Source organism: Misgurnus anguillicaudatus, chromosome 6 (genome assembly GCF_027580225.2).
Source record: "Misgurnus anguillicaudatus chromosome 6, ASM2758022v2, whole genome shotgun sequence".
Lineage (NCBI taxonomy): Eukaryota > Metazoa > Chordata > Actinopteri > Cypriniformes > Cobitidae > Misgurnus > Misgurnus anguillicaudatus.
Window position 1 is genome coordinate 21519112 of NC_073342.2, and position 16344 is coordinate 21535455.

Here is a 16344-nt window from a genome sequence, read left to right on the forward strand (position 1 = left end):
GAGACACAGAGCTCTTTAAATCAGTGCGTTTCAAGAGTGAAATCTGGAGCTACAAAAATGAACGATTTGTGGAAAATAATGTGTTTTTAACCATAAACCACGCAAACACATTGTATATACCAAATACACAAAATAACGTTTTTTCCACAATGAAATAGGGGCTTTTTAAGATAAGCCGAACCATATAGATTTTTATACTTTTTGTCTTAAAGGCAATAGGATGCCTGTTGAATGCTTAGCAAAGGATGAACAAATTCTAAACATAAACCATGTCTCGTGATGGGTGGGGTGAGCAAACCGAAGCGCCCTGGTAATAAAGCCGGATTAATCATCATCTAACATAACCGTTCTGTCAGAAGGTCGTACGCCGATTTCCCAGCCATCTGTTTGGACTTACATTGCGTTTTTGGAAGATCTGCCGCCCACCCTGATGCATCGAGTGTTTTTTCGCTGACATGTCACAGCCAAGACATGATTCACTGTCATGGGTCCATATCCAGCATACTGCACTGGCTTGATGAGGCTGCGTATATAGATTACTGTTTATGCAGGTGCAGGATAATAGGGGAACATTGAACAATGGCTGCTGTGTGCAGGTTCAGCAGATCTGTGGCCCCATCAGTCTCCTAACAAGGGTGATGCTTCAGTCTACGATATTAGTAGGAAAACTAACAGCTCAGCACCATAAAAATCCATTTATTCTGTCAAAGCTGTGAAAGGTTAGTAGTACACACTTGAAACACATTGCGCTATATATACGCAAGTTCGATTCTGACCTGCGACTTGTTCCCTCATGATTTGCTATTGGGTAAATGAAAACAGAAAAACTGTATAAGCAAATAAATAAAATATTTTAAGGAAATAGCAAGTAAAAATTTAATACCTTGTCTGTGAAATCCCAATGCTATATCATGGAAATTTGTAAGTATTTTTCGAGGTAGCTAATTTGTATTAATTTGTACGACCACATTCATACATTGTTGTAAGGTTTGCCTTGACCCCTGTGACGTTGGGGTGGGGATTCTTTATTGTTTTTTATGATAATCGTACGTTTTTGCACAATTTACTTTGTACGAATTTTTACGACTTATCCAACTCGTAAAATATATACAAATTCTCCTAAAAGATCAGGCTGGAAGTCTCAATCTATTTATGATATTAGGAGGATTAAATTTTGATTTCACATTGATTTCAATCTTTGGCATTACTCAGTTAATTTACTTAAAGATATTGTTACATTACGTAGGATTATTTTATGACTTTACATTTAAATGATATTTTACAGATTTTAGTGCAATTGTACAATCACTTTTAGTATCGTTAAAAAAGCTATTGACTTAACTTGTCCTGCAACATATGTGCTATGAATATGAATATTACCTCAAATCATGTGGCTTGTTGGGAAGAGGCAGGCCATAAATTATTCAAGCAATCAGACTCATTATTTTGCCAGGCAGATAATAAAATTGTTGAAAAAAATCTTTAAGGGAAAGAGGGAGCTGTGCCACATCTATAATAGACACAAATATCAGAAACTTAGCCTTTTTGCCTTGTAAGCAACCCAAAATATCAAACCACTCTATAGAGGTAATAAACCCAGTTTATCATTATCCTAGTGTTATTGAAAGCCCAGCTGACATTTGCCTTAACTCTTTGTCCTTCAAACAGGTCAACTGGTGGCAGGAACGTGTGAAATTGTGACCCTGGACAGGGACAGCACTCAGCCAAGGAGGACCATCGCCCGGCAGACAGCCAGGTGTGCCTGCAGGAAGGGCCAGATTGCAGGCACTACCCGGGCCAGTCCAGCATGTGTGGATGGTAAGAAATCGCTGGGGGAAGGGGTTATTGGGGGGGTATAAGGTGGGAGGATGCTCATCTAGGCTTTGGTGCCACTGCATGTAAACCCACCAGAACCCAGGGCTTTCAGATTCAAGTCTGATCCTTGAGATTACGCTGCTCAGTGAGTGTGGCTGAGGTGTCACTCACAGGATTTGGATTGTTGCCGTAGGTTACATCAGTGCTCGAGGTCACGTGTACAGAATGTGCTACAAGATGGTGGACACAAGGGAAATTTGGAGTTCGAGGAGATTAGACTGAAGCTGCCTTGTTTTCGGATGTTGTTAAAGTAGGAAATAGTGTGACAACAAAGTGTGACTTGGGAAACTGTGAACTTTTAATACAAAGTTGAATTATAGCGAACGACTAATATGAAAGCACACATCGCAATGAATATGTATGCTTTTACAGTATCTGATGTGACCTGCACTTATCATCACGGTCATATGTCTTGTCCACGGTTGCTATGACACCCATGTAATTTCAGGACATGCTTCTTGAAGTATGAGTTTCTTCATGGCCAGATGAAAGTAGATGTTCTTGGGTAATTGCTTTTGAAAGACACAGTCCTCCATGTTTCCACAACCTTACATCACCTTTACTGGGCTACACTATTGTTGGGTTGACAGCACATGTCAATCAGTAATCATAAATGGAAAAAATTTCATATACAAGCAAACAAAACATGCAAATAAGATGGAATGCCAATAGAAATATAATATCAGTCCTTCCAAAAAATACAGTTTTTTGTGATTGTTGCGGGCAAGAATCCTTGATCTTGCTGCACGTTTTCTTAAAAAATGTGATGGAATATGCAGGATATTTATGCAATTTTATGCGATGAAACTGTGGGAACTTGCAAAAACTGCGGTTGGATGAAAAAAAAAGATTTTTTAAAATGATTTTCCCATCGCGTAATTACGTCACTTAATAATGTTCCCATGGCAACAGGGGAAATGGCTGCGCATGTGTGAAGTAAATTCCACAACTTTGCAACTTTCTGCTAAGATATATGTGACTTTTTGCTACAAAAATGCGGGGATTATGAAAACATGCATATTTTGCACGTGGACATCTGCAATTTATGCAGCAAAAGTGGGTGTATTTTAAAAAATGCAGACCCTGCATAAATATGCGGACTTTGGCTGATTATGCATTGAATCATGCAATCGCATAATTGCGCAATAATAATCCAGATTTAGAAGGTGTCCAGCATCAGAATTTTTAAAAAGTCCTTGAAGCCAATTTTTTTGCACATTTAAGATTAAGGTCTGAACTTACTATGACCATTATTTTTTATTATTATTTACATTTTTTAGATTATCATTAGCAAAAATGATCATCACCGCAACATGATATTACATTAAATATATGCATTTACAAACTCATGTTTCGGTAATGAGAACTAAAAAGTTGTCTAGTTGACTATGACAAACAAAATTTCAACTTTTATCTGGAGAGAAAAAATAAGAACTGCTTACCTGGCAGCCATCTTGAGTGTCACAGTCAATTATGTCCCTTCAATTATGAAAATTGTTGCGGAGGATGAGAAATTTGGTCTTGGACACATTTATATCCCTTGTTATTGTCTCTACATTTACAAATGATCACCAAATACCACGTTTCTTTACTGTAAATGTTTAAAGTATAACATGCAATGAAGCTTTTTCTATTTTAAATGTTTTAATTATAAATATTTCCATGTCAAAGAAACCAAATCCAGTCATGGACACGTTGCGGTAATGAAAATTTTCACTTAAATGTGGAAAAAATTTTTTTTGTATGATGTCATTTGAAATCATGTGCAAAATAGTAGAGATGTTTGAAACTGTATGCTTCTTATTTTGATAGCATTTACTTTTTTATCAAAATGTTTCATGACACATAAGTCTAATTTTGCGAGAATCACCCAATTGCATTTTTCTTGAGGGACTGCAATATACAAAAAATCGTAACACCTAAAACCAAACTCTGGCTGAATCATTATTGTTTGCTGTTATCGGCAAAATATCCCTGACAGTAAAAATCAGTCACTCTATATTGGCATTTTATAACTAGATAGCTGGATTAAATTTGTCTGTCAGTACAAGAAGAGCTTGAGAGGGTTTGGCCTTTCAAAAATGCGGTTATTTAATAATAGTCAATACAATCCAACTTGAATATAAGTTTAAACCTTAAGACGAATCTCATTTAATTCAATCTATTCAACTGGCAATGTGAAGACTATAAAGAGAAGAATAAAGCTAACTAAAATATATATACATTTCTCAGTATTTCCTCAGTCTTGTGTGCCGTTTAACTATTTACACCACTTGCTTTAATTACAAGCAATTCGGCCCTCCAAATATCTGCGACTATTAAAGAAATATTGATTTCCTGACGGTTTTCTTTCGGGGATAAAAAGCATCTGCTAAATACAGTGGGCGGATAAAGCTCCATCTATTCTACGAGTAAATGAGAGAAGGATGTTGTTTATCTTGATCCGTGCCCTGTGGCTGTATCTGATGAAAGGCAGGTTATCAGAGAGACATTTTGATACGGAGGAAGAAAGAATACCCAGCATGTCTGCCATTATATTCTAAAACTTTCTGGCAGGTTCAGCAACATAAGAGCAGGTGCTGTGTAAACAAGTCCCGCTGTCGGAGGGCAAACAGGCTTAGCACAGATCATGATGGTATTTTGTAAACAGGATAGCAGTATTTTGAAGACCAGGATAGCAGGATAGATAGCCGTGGACTGTGTATCATATTTATGTACTATATATTAGGGCTGGGCAGTATAAAGAGTTCTGGAAATATATTGGTATTTTTCTCAGTGGGATACGGGATAAGTAAGGGATAATCGGTATGGTCTGATATGATAGAAGCTCTGCCAGAAATGTACATTGAGGTCAGACGTTAGCTTTCCAACCAGTTTGCATATTGAGCAGCTGTATATAGAGGAAAACCTTGCCTTTGAATCTTATTTTCTTTTTTAATAAAGAGACTTTGACCTGCATGTAAACATTTATTCCATTTTGTAGAAAATACAGAGATATGTATCAAATATCGCCATTCATCCCATAATTACTGAGATATATGAATTTCGGTCAATATCACCCAGCCCTATACTATATATCACACAGGATCTCACAAGAAACAACATCCTTTGGAATGAATCCAGGCTGAAAGGATCAATAATTCATGTTTGTATCATAATTAAAATTTTACTATACTAGTACACTGACAATCCAACTTTAACTGCAAACTGACTGCATGTTAAAAGAGTGGTTAAAATACACAACAGAGAAAAACATTTAGTCTGTGGAATCGGATAAATTTTGGGTAATGAGAGCAAGATAATTTAAAGGTCACCTAACATGCTGTTTCTGCTTATCTCATGTTAATATTGAGTACCTATGACAGGGGTCTTCAACCTTTTGGGCTACCACAATGGATAAAACAATCTGGAGGGATACTGTTTTGATATAGTTTACTCAAAACTTGTACTTTTTATTTTACTTGTTGATATGTTTTATCATTGTTTAAAATGTAAACATACATAAAGAAGCCAAGTTAATATAAAAATATCTAATAAATAAATATTAAAATTGAGGTTATTAGCAGAATGTGCTTTGGCGGTCAACTCACAGACTCTGTGCGGGCACCATGTTGGAGACCACTGACCTATAGAGTAGTACTACATCCTTCATATATCCAAACAGTCTTTAGTTTTATCAGATTTATAAAAGCCAGATAAGCTGTACCGATTCTTTCCGAATAAATCTGAGATCCTGGAGGTGTACAGCCTTTGAATCTTATCCAGAAAGCCAGCTTTTAAACACTAGCCAACAAAACACAGACATTTGATGCAGTTTTACTTACCGCCTGCGACTCATGATCTGGTTGGGAACGCCCCATTTCAGTGAAATCCAGTGTTAAACAAACACAACTCCGCTACTACCCTAAATATATACACTTTCCATAAGGCTGGGTTCTTTAGGAAGCTAAACAAGCTTAAATTTCCCTCACAAAACTAACATAATTCTTTGGTGATGTTGATGTTGTGTCAGCTCTTGTTTGGTGTGTGCGTGCACTATTCTGGTTAATGTGCCCATATAAGGAATTCTACTGTACTTCCTGCACTAAAATTGCCCATAAAAGAAATAAAGCAAGATCGTTAAGTATGAATCTTATGCTTAAAAAAAATTTCCAAAACTTTTACAAACCTTGGTAAAAGTGCATTTGGCATAGAAATACTATACTATATAATGCTTTTTGAAACTTTGCTTCGCATCAGGAATCCAGCTCTTAAACACTAGCTGCGTTTACATGGACAATTGTTATCGTTTTAAATGTTCAATCTGAATAAAAAGCTCCATGTAAACACCTCAATCGGAATAAAAAGAGCCAAACTGATTAAAAATTGTAATCTGTGTGAGGGGTGTGGTTTAGTAATCCGCTCAAAAGGACATGTAAACACTTGATTGGGTTGATAACTGAAACTGGAATGCTCTGCGCATGTGCAATCTTCTTCTTTTCTTTTTTAATGGTGGTTGCATTTCCGCCACCTACTGGACTGGAGTGTGGAGCATATGCAATGACTTAGAATTGGCGTAATGACGCAAAAACGCTTTTGTTGTTGAAGAATGTCACATGAATTGATTGTCTTGTCATGAATGGGTAATCAGCGAGAATGGTAATCTGCGCGGCACAAAGCTTTGAGTGCTCGTCGTTTTTTAATTATGACCTGAAATAGACAATTTTAGGAAGATGGCTTGAATGCGTATTAGAGCTGCAAGATTAATCGTTAAAAGATCGTGATCTCGATTCAACCCCTTAAACGATCTTAATCCAGCACTTCGACGATTCAGGTAATTAGATTTTTAAGGAGGAAAGACACAGTCTCATCAGTTCTCTCGACAACACGCAATCACAGCCCCGCGACGACGTCATATTTATTATTGCGCAAGCCAGATGTGGCCGTGTTCGCCAAGAAGTTGGACAGAAAGAAACAGAAACTAAAGAGAATGAGCTAGGCAAAGCAATGTGCAGCTACGTCCGACAAGAACCTTGACATTGTTTTATTACCAAAAAGAGGTTCTTATTACGGATCTTATCCATTCAGAAAGAATTTTTAACACAGGGGGAAAAATTGGTTGCGTCCAAATAACCACTTGCTGTCTTTGCACTTGACTACTTACATTACGTTTTCCTGTATTTGGCCCAAGTGCTCAGTAGGCGTGAAGATTAAGTGTGCATGTAGATTTATTCACCCGATGGACATTCACGCCGCCAGCAAGAGCATCAAAAAACGCTCTGACGCTCAAATGCATTCTCTGGAATCCTCTCAAGTGGAGGTTTCCGCCTTCCGATTGGTTGCGCCGAACGATTCCACCTTGCGATTGGTTGCCGCTGAACCTCGTCATAGCTTATTACCATAAAGTAATGTCAATCCATGTGGCAGCAATTTGCACCAAAACTTATTTGTTTTTTTTATTTAGGCTACTTAAAATTTATATTTTACATTTTTTCTTTAAATAAAATGAATACATAATCACTCTACAATTAACATTAACTGAATTTAAAGATTATCTACACTTAACCTAATCTTTCAGAAGCCTAATTTACACCTGTAAAAACGAATGTTAAACTAATGTTCAGGGGTTGTATGTCTTTAAAATTAACAAAGTTTTTGAGAATCGTGAGAGAATCGTGATCTTTATTTTAAGCAAAAGAATCGTGATTCTCTTTTTATACAGAATTGTGCAGCTCTTGGCAATTGTGCCAAATTATATTTGTGCAATGTGCACATGTCAGATAATCAAATCTGTTTTAAAGGTTGTACCATATAAACACGCACATCAATCCGTTCACATAAGTGTTCATGTTAACGCTATGATAGGATTTATTAATCAGAATGATTTCAATCCGATGAAGGCAAAAGGTGTCCACGTAAACGTAGCTACTGTTAATAAGTCAAAATGCATGAAATAGATTGAAACCCCCCATTTAAGTTACATTTCCCATAGAAAATATTTCTGCTAGACATTAAGTGGATAGCAAATGGATATGTTTGCTTATGGCTCCTGCTTCTCAGATATTACTCCTAAAATCAATGACCCTAGTTTATTTGTTATGCTCAGTCCACAATGTTAACATTAGCCCACTGACTGTGAACATTTGCTCATTTGTCTCTTTTAATTCTTTAGAAATTTTAGGACAGAATCTAAGAAAATTTTTTTATTAGTCTCAAAACCCAAGAAAGAGCAACCTTTGGGTAATGTTTGTCTTCTGGATCTTGATAGTGTTTAATTACCTGATGGTTTGATGATGATGTTTTTATGTGGAACTGAATAATTTCCTTCTAAGAAATCAGAGACCAAGATTTTTATTAAATCTCATAACCAACGATAGAAAGATCCACTGTATGGGATCGGCAAATGAAACATCATCATGTTCATTATCAAGTTTTTATGTACAACAGAATAAAATTGGCCTAGAAATATCTGGCATCCATATCCATATCCGACTGAAAAACAAACAGAATGCGAGACAGCTCCAGCTTGTTGGGACACAGAGGGATTCTGCCTGGAAGCGGGGTAGAAAATGACAGCAACAGAGCTGTATTCCCGCAGCTGGTGGTAACACCGAGGTAAGAGCCAACAGCTGGAATATGTCCTGAAACACATCCCGAATGTCAGGGGAAGGGGAGCATTTTTTAACAATTAGACAAGGTGATCGTCGGGCAGGTGTCAGGATAATCAAGTCTTCCTCATCGAGCACCGGCATTAATTCTACATCTTTGGCTCGAAAATCGAAATCATAATGTCAGCCCAAGGATTAGTTATGTTTCCCTGAGTCACACAGCTCAGATGGATGTGATAGGTCAGGGCTGACCCCAGGCAGTGAATCCAGAAGCATCTGCTGATATCGTGGGTGTCTTCTGCGCTATGCGGCAGCATTACAAATGGGATACTGGCTCCTAAAAAACATTTGGGAGTGGCTAGAGAAGTTTTACCCCATCGATCAAGAACCCGGAGTCGAGATGGGAAGAACTTGAGTTCATTTGGGGATTATCATGTCAAGATACAAGATATAGAATAGCAGTGTTTATGCTCCTTACATTTTAATGCAGGTTGCAGCTCTTGTAAGGTAATAATTTGTAAGCTAGGGGTTTCTTAAAGAAACAAAACAAGTGTGTACTGAATGCTTTGTTGTGTGCAATTACTGTAAATAGAGAGACTGGAGTCTTCAAAAAAGCAGCACTGTAGGGTATATCATAAAAATTGTCAGTCAGTATCAAAAAATTTCTTTTGTATCTTAAATTAAAAATGAATGCACCAAGTGAACAACCTTTACATTCATTTTTAAAGCTCGAAAGCTCCCATTTTCTGTAATTGCCAACAAATTTTCTCCTTTTCTGTTTCACAAAAGAGAGTCAATCACGCTGATTTGGATCAATTTGGGGTAAAAATAACCGGATGCTAATATGCCTAGGTGAAATCATACAAACTAAGGGGTCGTGTAAGGAAACATTTGACAAAAACATATTAGAATCTTCAGAAGAAACAGTTGGAGCTCAGACGTTATATGTGAAAGAAACAGCATGCGCAAAGCACACCCCCTAAATAAATACAGAGACTTGACATAAGTGGTCCCACTAGAAACTAATTATATAATACATCCTCTGTGTTTCCACAACGCTCTGAAAATTTGCATGCACTATGATAAAGTGTCTGCAGGTGTGAGTACGCGCTTTCTGCCCATGAAAACATAGATTACACCGACTCTATGTACTGACTACTCATATTTTGTTGTACACAAACATCCTTTGTAACTTTAATTTTGTTTCCTAGAATCAATTAGACCAAACAGGCCCATTTTTACAAATTAATGAACTCATAAGATTAATTTACAGTATTTGGTGATAAGCTTTGTTTTGCATAGGTGCTATTATAGCGACTTTGCAGCAGGCGAGCATATTTAAATATTTAATGCATTTTTAAATTAAAATTTAAATATAATTTATTTATTACACTGTGTTACAATGCACATTGTCATTAAGTCACTATAAGTTTTGAGATCCCAAAGTTGAGCACGAAAAGATTTTTAATATAGGTTCAGCATGCGAGTCAAATGTGAATTCATGAATTTATGAGCAACTTGAGCAAAATTCCTACATGAACTTAAAGGGGGGGTTCAATGGTATTTCAAGCATTCTGACTTATTAACACAGTTATAGAGTTGTTTCCTCATGCTAAACGTAGGCAAAGTGTCAAAAAAGCATTTGGGCGTGTTACAGAGTATTTCTGTGCCGAATGCAGTTCGCCAGGGTTCGTACAAGTTTCGGAAAGTTTTTTTCAATTACAGGTCCAACTGACGTTTCAGGGGTTTTCTATACGTATCACTTCTTTATATGGGCACTTCCCCCGAAAATCCCCGCCCACCCGTCAATCAGCGGGAGACGCTACAACTTGCAAACATCTTATCACGCGACACAGCTTTGTTTAATTTCAAAACTCAACAATGGCACGAAAGAAGAAGTGTGTTTTTGGATGTATGGAGAAGAAAGCCAGCCTTATGAAAACAATGGATATAGTTTATTATCCGTGGTAGCAGCGGAGTTTTGCGTGTGTGTTTGATGCGCTGGATTTTCCAAACCGGGTCATGAGTTGCATGCGGTAAGTAAGATTTCTGTCTTATGTTGGAAATAGGCGCGTGCATATTATATAAATGACACGTAAAATGAAGTAAACCATAAGTTATACGAGCTGTATACTGTTGCATCACTCGAGCTAGCTCCACCCGCGGTAGTAACTCCTCCTTCTTCATTTTTTCACACGTTATCGTAAGATTCGGTAAAGCTAATCTTTCTTTTATAAATCTGATTAAACTAAAGACTCTTCGGAGGTATAAAGGATGTCATACTACTCTATAGGTACTCCAGATTAACATCAGAAATGCATAAACAGCGTGTGTTGCGTGAGCTTTAAGGTAATTTACCGGATTTTTGTGATAAGCTTTGTTTTGCATAGGTGCTATTATAGCGACTTTGCAGCAGGCGAGCATTTTTAAATATTTAATGCATTTTTTAATTAAAAGTTAAATATAATTTCTTTTATTACACCGTGTTACAATGCACATTGTCATTAAGTCACTATAAGTTTTGAGATCGCAAAGTTGAGCACAAAAAGATTTTTAATACATGTTCAGCATTTGAGTGAAATGTGAATTCAAGTCAAGGAGATTCAAACTTGTGAATTCATGAGCAACGTGAGCAAAATTCCTACATGAACTTACAGTAATTTACAGTATTTGGTGATAAGCTTTGTTTTGCATGGGTGCTATTATAGTGATTTGTTATTTGACGAATTAAGCAGTGTTTCTGTTTTTGCAGCATGTGAGCATATTAAAATATTTAATGCATTTTTAAATTAAAATGTAAATATTATTTCTTTCATTAAACTATGTTACAATGCACATTGTCATTAAGTCAATGTAAGCTTTGAGATCCCAAAGTTGAACACGAAAAGATTTTTAATATAGGTTCAGCATGCGAAATGTGAATTCAAGTCAAGGAGATTCAAACTTGTGAATTTATGAGCAACTTGAGCAAAATTCCTTTATGAACGTACACTAATTTACAGTATTTGGTGATAAGCTTTGTTTTGCATGGGTGCTATTAAAGCGACTTGCTAAGCTACGAGTTAAGCAGTGTTTCTGTTCTTGCAGCAGGCCAGCATATTTAAATATTTAATGCATTTTTAAATTAAAATGTAAATATAATTTATTTTATTAAACTGTGTTACAATGCATATTGTCATTAAGTCACTGTAAGCTTTGAGATCCCAAAGTTGAGCATGAAAACATTTTCAATATAGGTTCAGCATGCCAAATGTGAATTCAAGTCAAGGAGATTCAAACTTGAGCAAAATTCCTACATAAACTGGGCTGCACTAGCGCTGTTTGTTTTTTAGTGCGACTCATGAAAACAATGCAATAGCAAGAAATGTTGTCTTGGCTTTATTTCACAGCACACAGTTTTTTTTATCTTTTTATCTCATCGCATAAAACTCGCACTGCATTCCGGGTAAGCAAACAATAGTGTCATGTCAACAATAGATGGAAAATATTAGCTGTTTTTCGGTGTCACATCAAATTCATTATCTATGCGATTTATGACATCCTTAAATTCCCACATTTCTTCTCACTGATGGCGTTATAGTGAAGCTTAGGATTGTGAACAGAAGGGCCTTGGGCTTAGAAACTGTTTGATTTGCGAGCTCATGAATTAATTAGAAAGAAAAACATGTGTTACTTGTAAATTATGGACATTTCCTTGTTTAAGGAATGCTGTTTGGAATACGCGTATGCACCATTCCTGAAATCACTCAACCTGTATCTGCGGTAGTATGGACAGATGTTTGATGCTCTCCTCTATGCCAAACTTCTGAGTAATCGTGCTCTACTGCAATGAGAAGCCCATCTCATTTATTGTCCTGATAAATCTTGAGTCCGGTCTCTGCATGGGCCATCAGTCACGGCTAAAGTCTTAACTAGGCCAGGCATGACAGAGCCTTGAGGACAGGACCCACCTTTCATCAGAACATAATGAACATTTTACAAGTCAAATTTAGGCTTGTTTGGAAAATGAATTTCGGATTTGGAAAATAACAGTGCTTGCAGGACAGTATTTATCATTTATATTATGAAGCAGATTGAATCTGAATTTTTATTGCATGATATGAACACGTGTTTGTACATTTTATATTAATGCTGCAAGCTGCTGTATGGCTTAGCATACAGTTTGATAAACAAACTATATTACTTAATCAGTAATTATATTCATATTTAAAACTCATTATGTGTAGATTTTTTTTATTCTGAATAATAAATATCATAGTTTTAAACATCACTGCCTTTTATCATATTGATGTTACCACCATTTCATATCCCCCATTGACTTAATTACAATCTTCATCATCCAAAATAACATCATTGTAATGTTTGCATACTAAATTGATTTTTTGCATAATGAGATTTATTCAGATTTATTTATCTTGCATCTATTTAACCATATATAGTCACAAAAAAAACTTTTCAGCTGCCTCAAAGGGCACCGATTTTTCCTTTTTGAATTCCTAATGCAGTTTATTTTTATTATCTTGAATTATTATGATCAATAAACGTTTGATTGTTAGTATAAAGTGCAGAACCCCTGCTGACAAGCCACAATGAGATATTTTGTTTTGCACTAAGAATAAGGAGAAGATTTTTGGAGAGATGCATGCCATCTGTATAAATGAAGAAACATGCAGTTCACAAATAAGAATTTATTACAGGGATTATTTTGGTATTTGTTATATTATTGCCTTTTTCAACGTCAGGCTCTGCGTGCAAATACTTACAATATACTGATTATAATACAAGTGATTCAATTTCCAGCGTCTTCAATAAGACAGGATTGTGTTCTTCATCCAGACAGGATTGTGTTTTGAATTTGTGATGCCAATCTGCTATTATTTACTGCTTCTAAGATGTTGTTTTTATTTAGCATTAGATAAATGAACAAATCTTTTGTAGCTTATATAATTTTGGAAAATTTGGGTTGTCAGTAAATAGCTTCTATATTACTTCTGGGCCTTTTTGTTCAACAACTCTAAAGTAAAAAAAAAAATGAAGCTTTGATGTATTGATTCACAAGCACTTTGTGCTCTCTGTCACAGCGCGGTTGCCGTCAGATGAATGACAATCTTTAAGCTGTACCAAGAGATGGAGGACAGCTCATTACAGAGGAAGTCTGAAATCTAACCGTGTTGTCTGTTGACAGGACAATACTTAACTGTTGTCTGCTGACTTCTTTAAAGAATTAAAATCTTTTTGACGATCTGTCACGCATCATTAAAGTCTGCAGTGAATTGACATTGCATGAGAGATAGGGACCAAATGATCAACGACCTCAAAGTGCCTCACAACACGCAAGTTAGCACACAGAATAAAACAAATGATCTAAGTCTTATAAGCGTTGCCTAGCAACCACTTAGAACACCTTAGCAACCACTTATTATCTCTTAGTATCACTTATCAGTTTCACCTTATTATGCTGTATAGATCTTAAAATATTCATAATATGTAAGGCCTATACAAACTGTTTAAAGCTTTGTTAAGCCAACATCAAAAGTCTGTGTTTCAAAAAATTCCCTTTTAGTTAAAGTTACAAGATACTATATTTCTGTAACCAAATTATGAACATCTTTTAATCATGCTGTATCTACAATCATGTGTCATAAATAAAATGTTTCTCTTAAATATTGATCAATAAATTCCAAATTTGAAAAACAAAACTAAAAAATGCACCAGACTCGTCGTCGTGTCGCATGCTAATGTAAAAACATAGATAACAGCACCACCGCCTGCAACCTACGGTTTTGTGAATCATGGCTACGAAATGAAGACGTACCAAATTTGCATGAAAGGCTCTTTTATTTGTCGTTATGGCCCGGGGCATAACTGTGAATACTAATGTTAGAGATTAGTAGATGAAGCTAGTCCCCAGAGTAGTCGCTGTGAGGGAAATATTTACTACATATAACAAACTACTTCCAGTTTGTAAGCCATCTCCAAAACTATTTTTTACCTTTAAGGACGTGCCTCTAACTTCGGCGAGAATGACATTTCGCCTCTTTTGTTTCACCATTTGTATCTTCTTGTTCTCGGCGCACTTTGTTAGCCTCCCTCGAATGGTACAGCGCTGCCACCCTGATATTTATGTACGTTTGCTTCCTTGGGTTATATTTCACTCTGATTATCATTTCCTCTACCTCACAATCGCACTCTCTTTCTCTCTGCCTTTCATTTTCTCTCTGTTTTCCTTCCACCCGCCCTTTCTTCTCTCTCTAAGGGCCAATTGGGGTGTCATGGTATGCAAATGAACATGTAAGGGTGCCCTAGATATTATAAATAGACATTTAAGTTTGATTAAGTACAAAAACAATCCTACCTCAGGAAAAAAAAACTCTGCGTTGGACCTCAGCGATCTGTTTCAAAGAGAAAGGCTCAGGATATTAGGTCAAGTGCGGGATCTCGTTTCTTTGATTCGTATTTGCTTTTGTTATATGAAATGTTTTTACGTTTACGAGTCGTGACCTGCGAGTTTATTGCAGTAATGTGAATTTCTACCAGCATTTTATATCTGCTTATTGGTAAACAAGACTTAGTCTTCATGGCAATATAATAAAAGACTAAAATGTGTTTTTTTAGAAAAAGATTTGTATTTTATTTGTATTTTTACTTAAGGTGCACCAAAGAGCTGTGGTTAAAACTTGCACAATTTACTTTCTAAATACACTAGTGTGCACAGTGCAGTACATTTTGCATAAGAATATATACAGTAATGTGCAAAAGTCTTAGGCAACCACCATCAGACTTGTTGTTTTAGAAGTTTTAATGTCCATCCATATTTATTTTTCAATCTATTGTATTAAAATACAAACAGAAAATACAGGAAATATGTAAAAAAAAAAAAATCAGGACTAACCCAGACAGCAGACGACTCTGTACCGGATCAGGGCCGAAGTCTGCGGATCCGGTGCTAATCCGGAGTGGATCTGGCCCAGCATTGTCTGCTGCCTGGGAAATGTTTTCTTTAGGCATCGTCGGTGTTTAGTGTGACCTCTCTTGTCACTAAACACATCTTGAGCGTTTTTGAGCAGAATGACGTAAAAAGACTCTTTAAAATTAGAAATTAGGATTTAATTTTATTTAGGTTTAACAGATCCTGCAGTTTCCTGCTATTGCTCAAGTGGAAGGGGAGTTTATACAGTTTTTAATACTATATACACATTTCCTGTATTTTCTGGATGTATTCTATTAAAGACACTGAGAAACAATTATATATGATCACTATAACATTGCAAAAACAACAAATCTAATTCTGGCATGGTGGCCTAAGACTTTTACACAGTACTGTATATATATATATATATATATATATATATATATATATATATATATATATATATATATATATATATATATATATATATATATATATATATATATATATATATATATATACATATATACATATACATATTATTTTCTTATTGTATAGAGTTGTTTAAAAAAAATGCATGAATGATAGAAATTTTCTTATTCTCGTTCATTTCTCGATCCTAATATATATTTTCTTCGAACAGTTCAAATCGTGAGGAACAGGCAGTGGTGTGAAATGATGCCATGTTTGGATGATGAAGGCTGTGACCTCTTGGTAAACAGGACAGGCTGGACGTGTGCACAGCCAAGCGGCCGAGTGAAAACCACCACAGTAAGTGGCGTAAATCTTTCCATAAAAAATAACATAAATTTAGGACTTACTGAAATGTTGAGCTGCTTGTCAATAGAACAGTATAGTGCACTGAACCCTTTATAGATATCGCTATCACTTTAGAAATGCTGGGTTGGGTGTTGGGTAAAATATGGACAAACCCAAACGCTGGTTTAAAGGGCACCTATGGTCCAATTCATG

At 36.0% G+C, this 16344-nt stretch overlaps 3 protein-coding genes across 8 annotated transcripts in view; 2 read left to right on the forward strand and 1 right to left on the reverse strand.

The window, feature by feature from the left end:
• LOC129434396 (creatine kinase U-type, mitochondrial) overlaps nucleotides 1-16344 on the forward strand; it is a 368704-nt gene that overhangs the window by 177830 nt on the left and 174530 nt on the right. The gene's annotated exons all lie outside the window — the stretch shown is intronic.
• The window catches only part of prr5l (proline rich 5 like), a 133698-nt gene that overhangs the window by 50928 nt on the left and 66426 nt on the right, over nucleotides 1-16344 (reverse strand). The window lies entirely within an intron of this gene.
• tafa5b (TAFA chemokine like family member 5b) overlaps nucleotides 1-16344 on the forward strand; it is a 46738-nt gene that overhangs the window by 27861 nt on the left and 2533 nt on the right. For all 3 annotated transcript variants that reach the window (XM_055192151.2, XM_055192152.2, XM_055192153.2), the window contains exons 2-3: nucleotides 1669-1818; nucleotides 16016-16143. In XM_055192151.2, the coding sequence (XP_055048126.2) occupies nucleotides 1669-1818; nucleotides 16016-16143 (278 nt within the window). The remainder of the gene's footprint in view (nucleotides 1-1668; nucleotides 1819-16015; nucleotides 16144-16344) is intronic.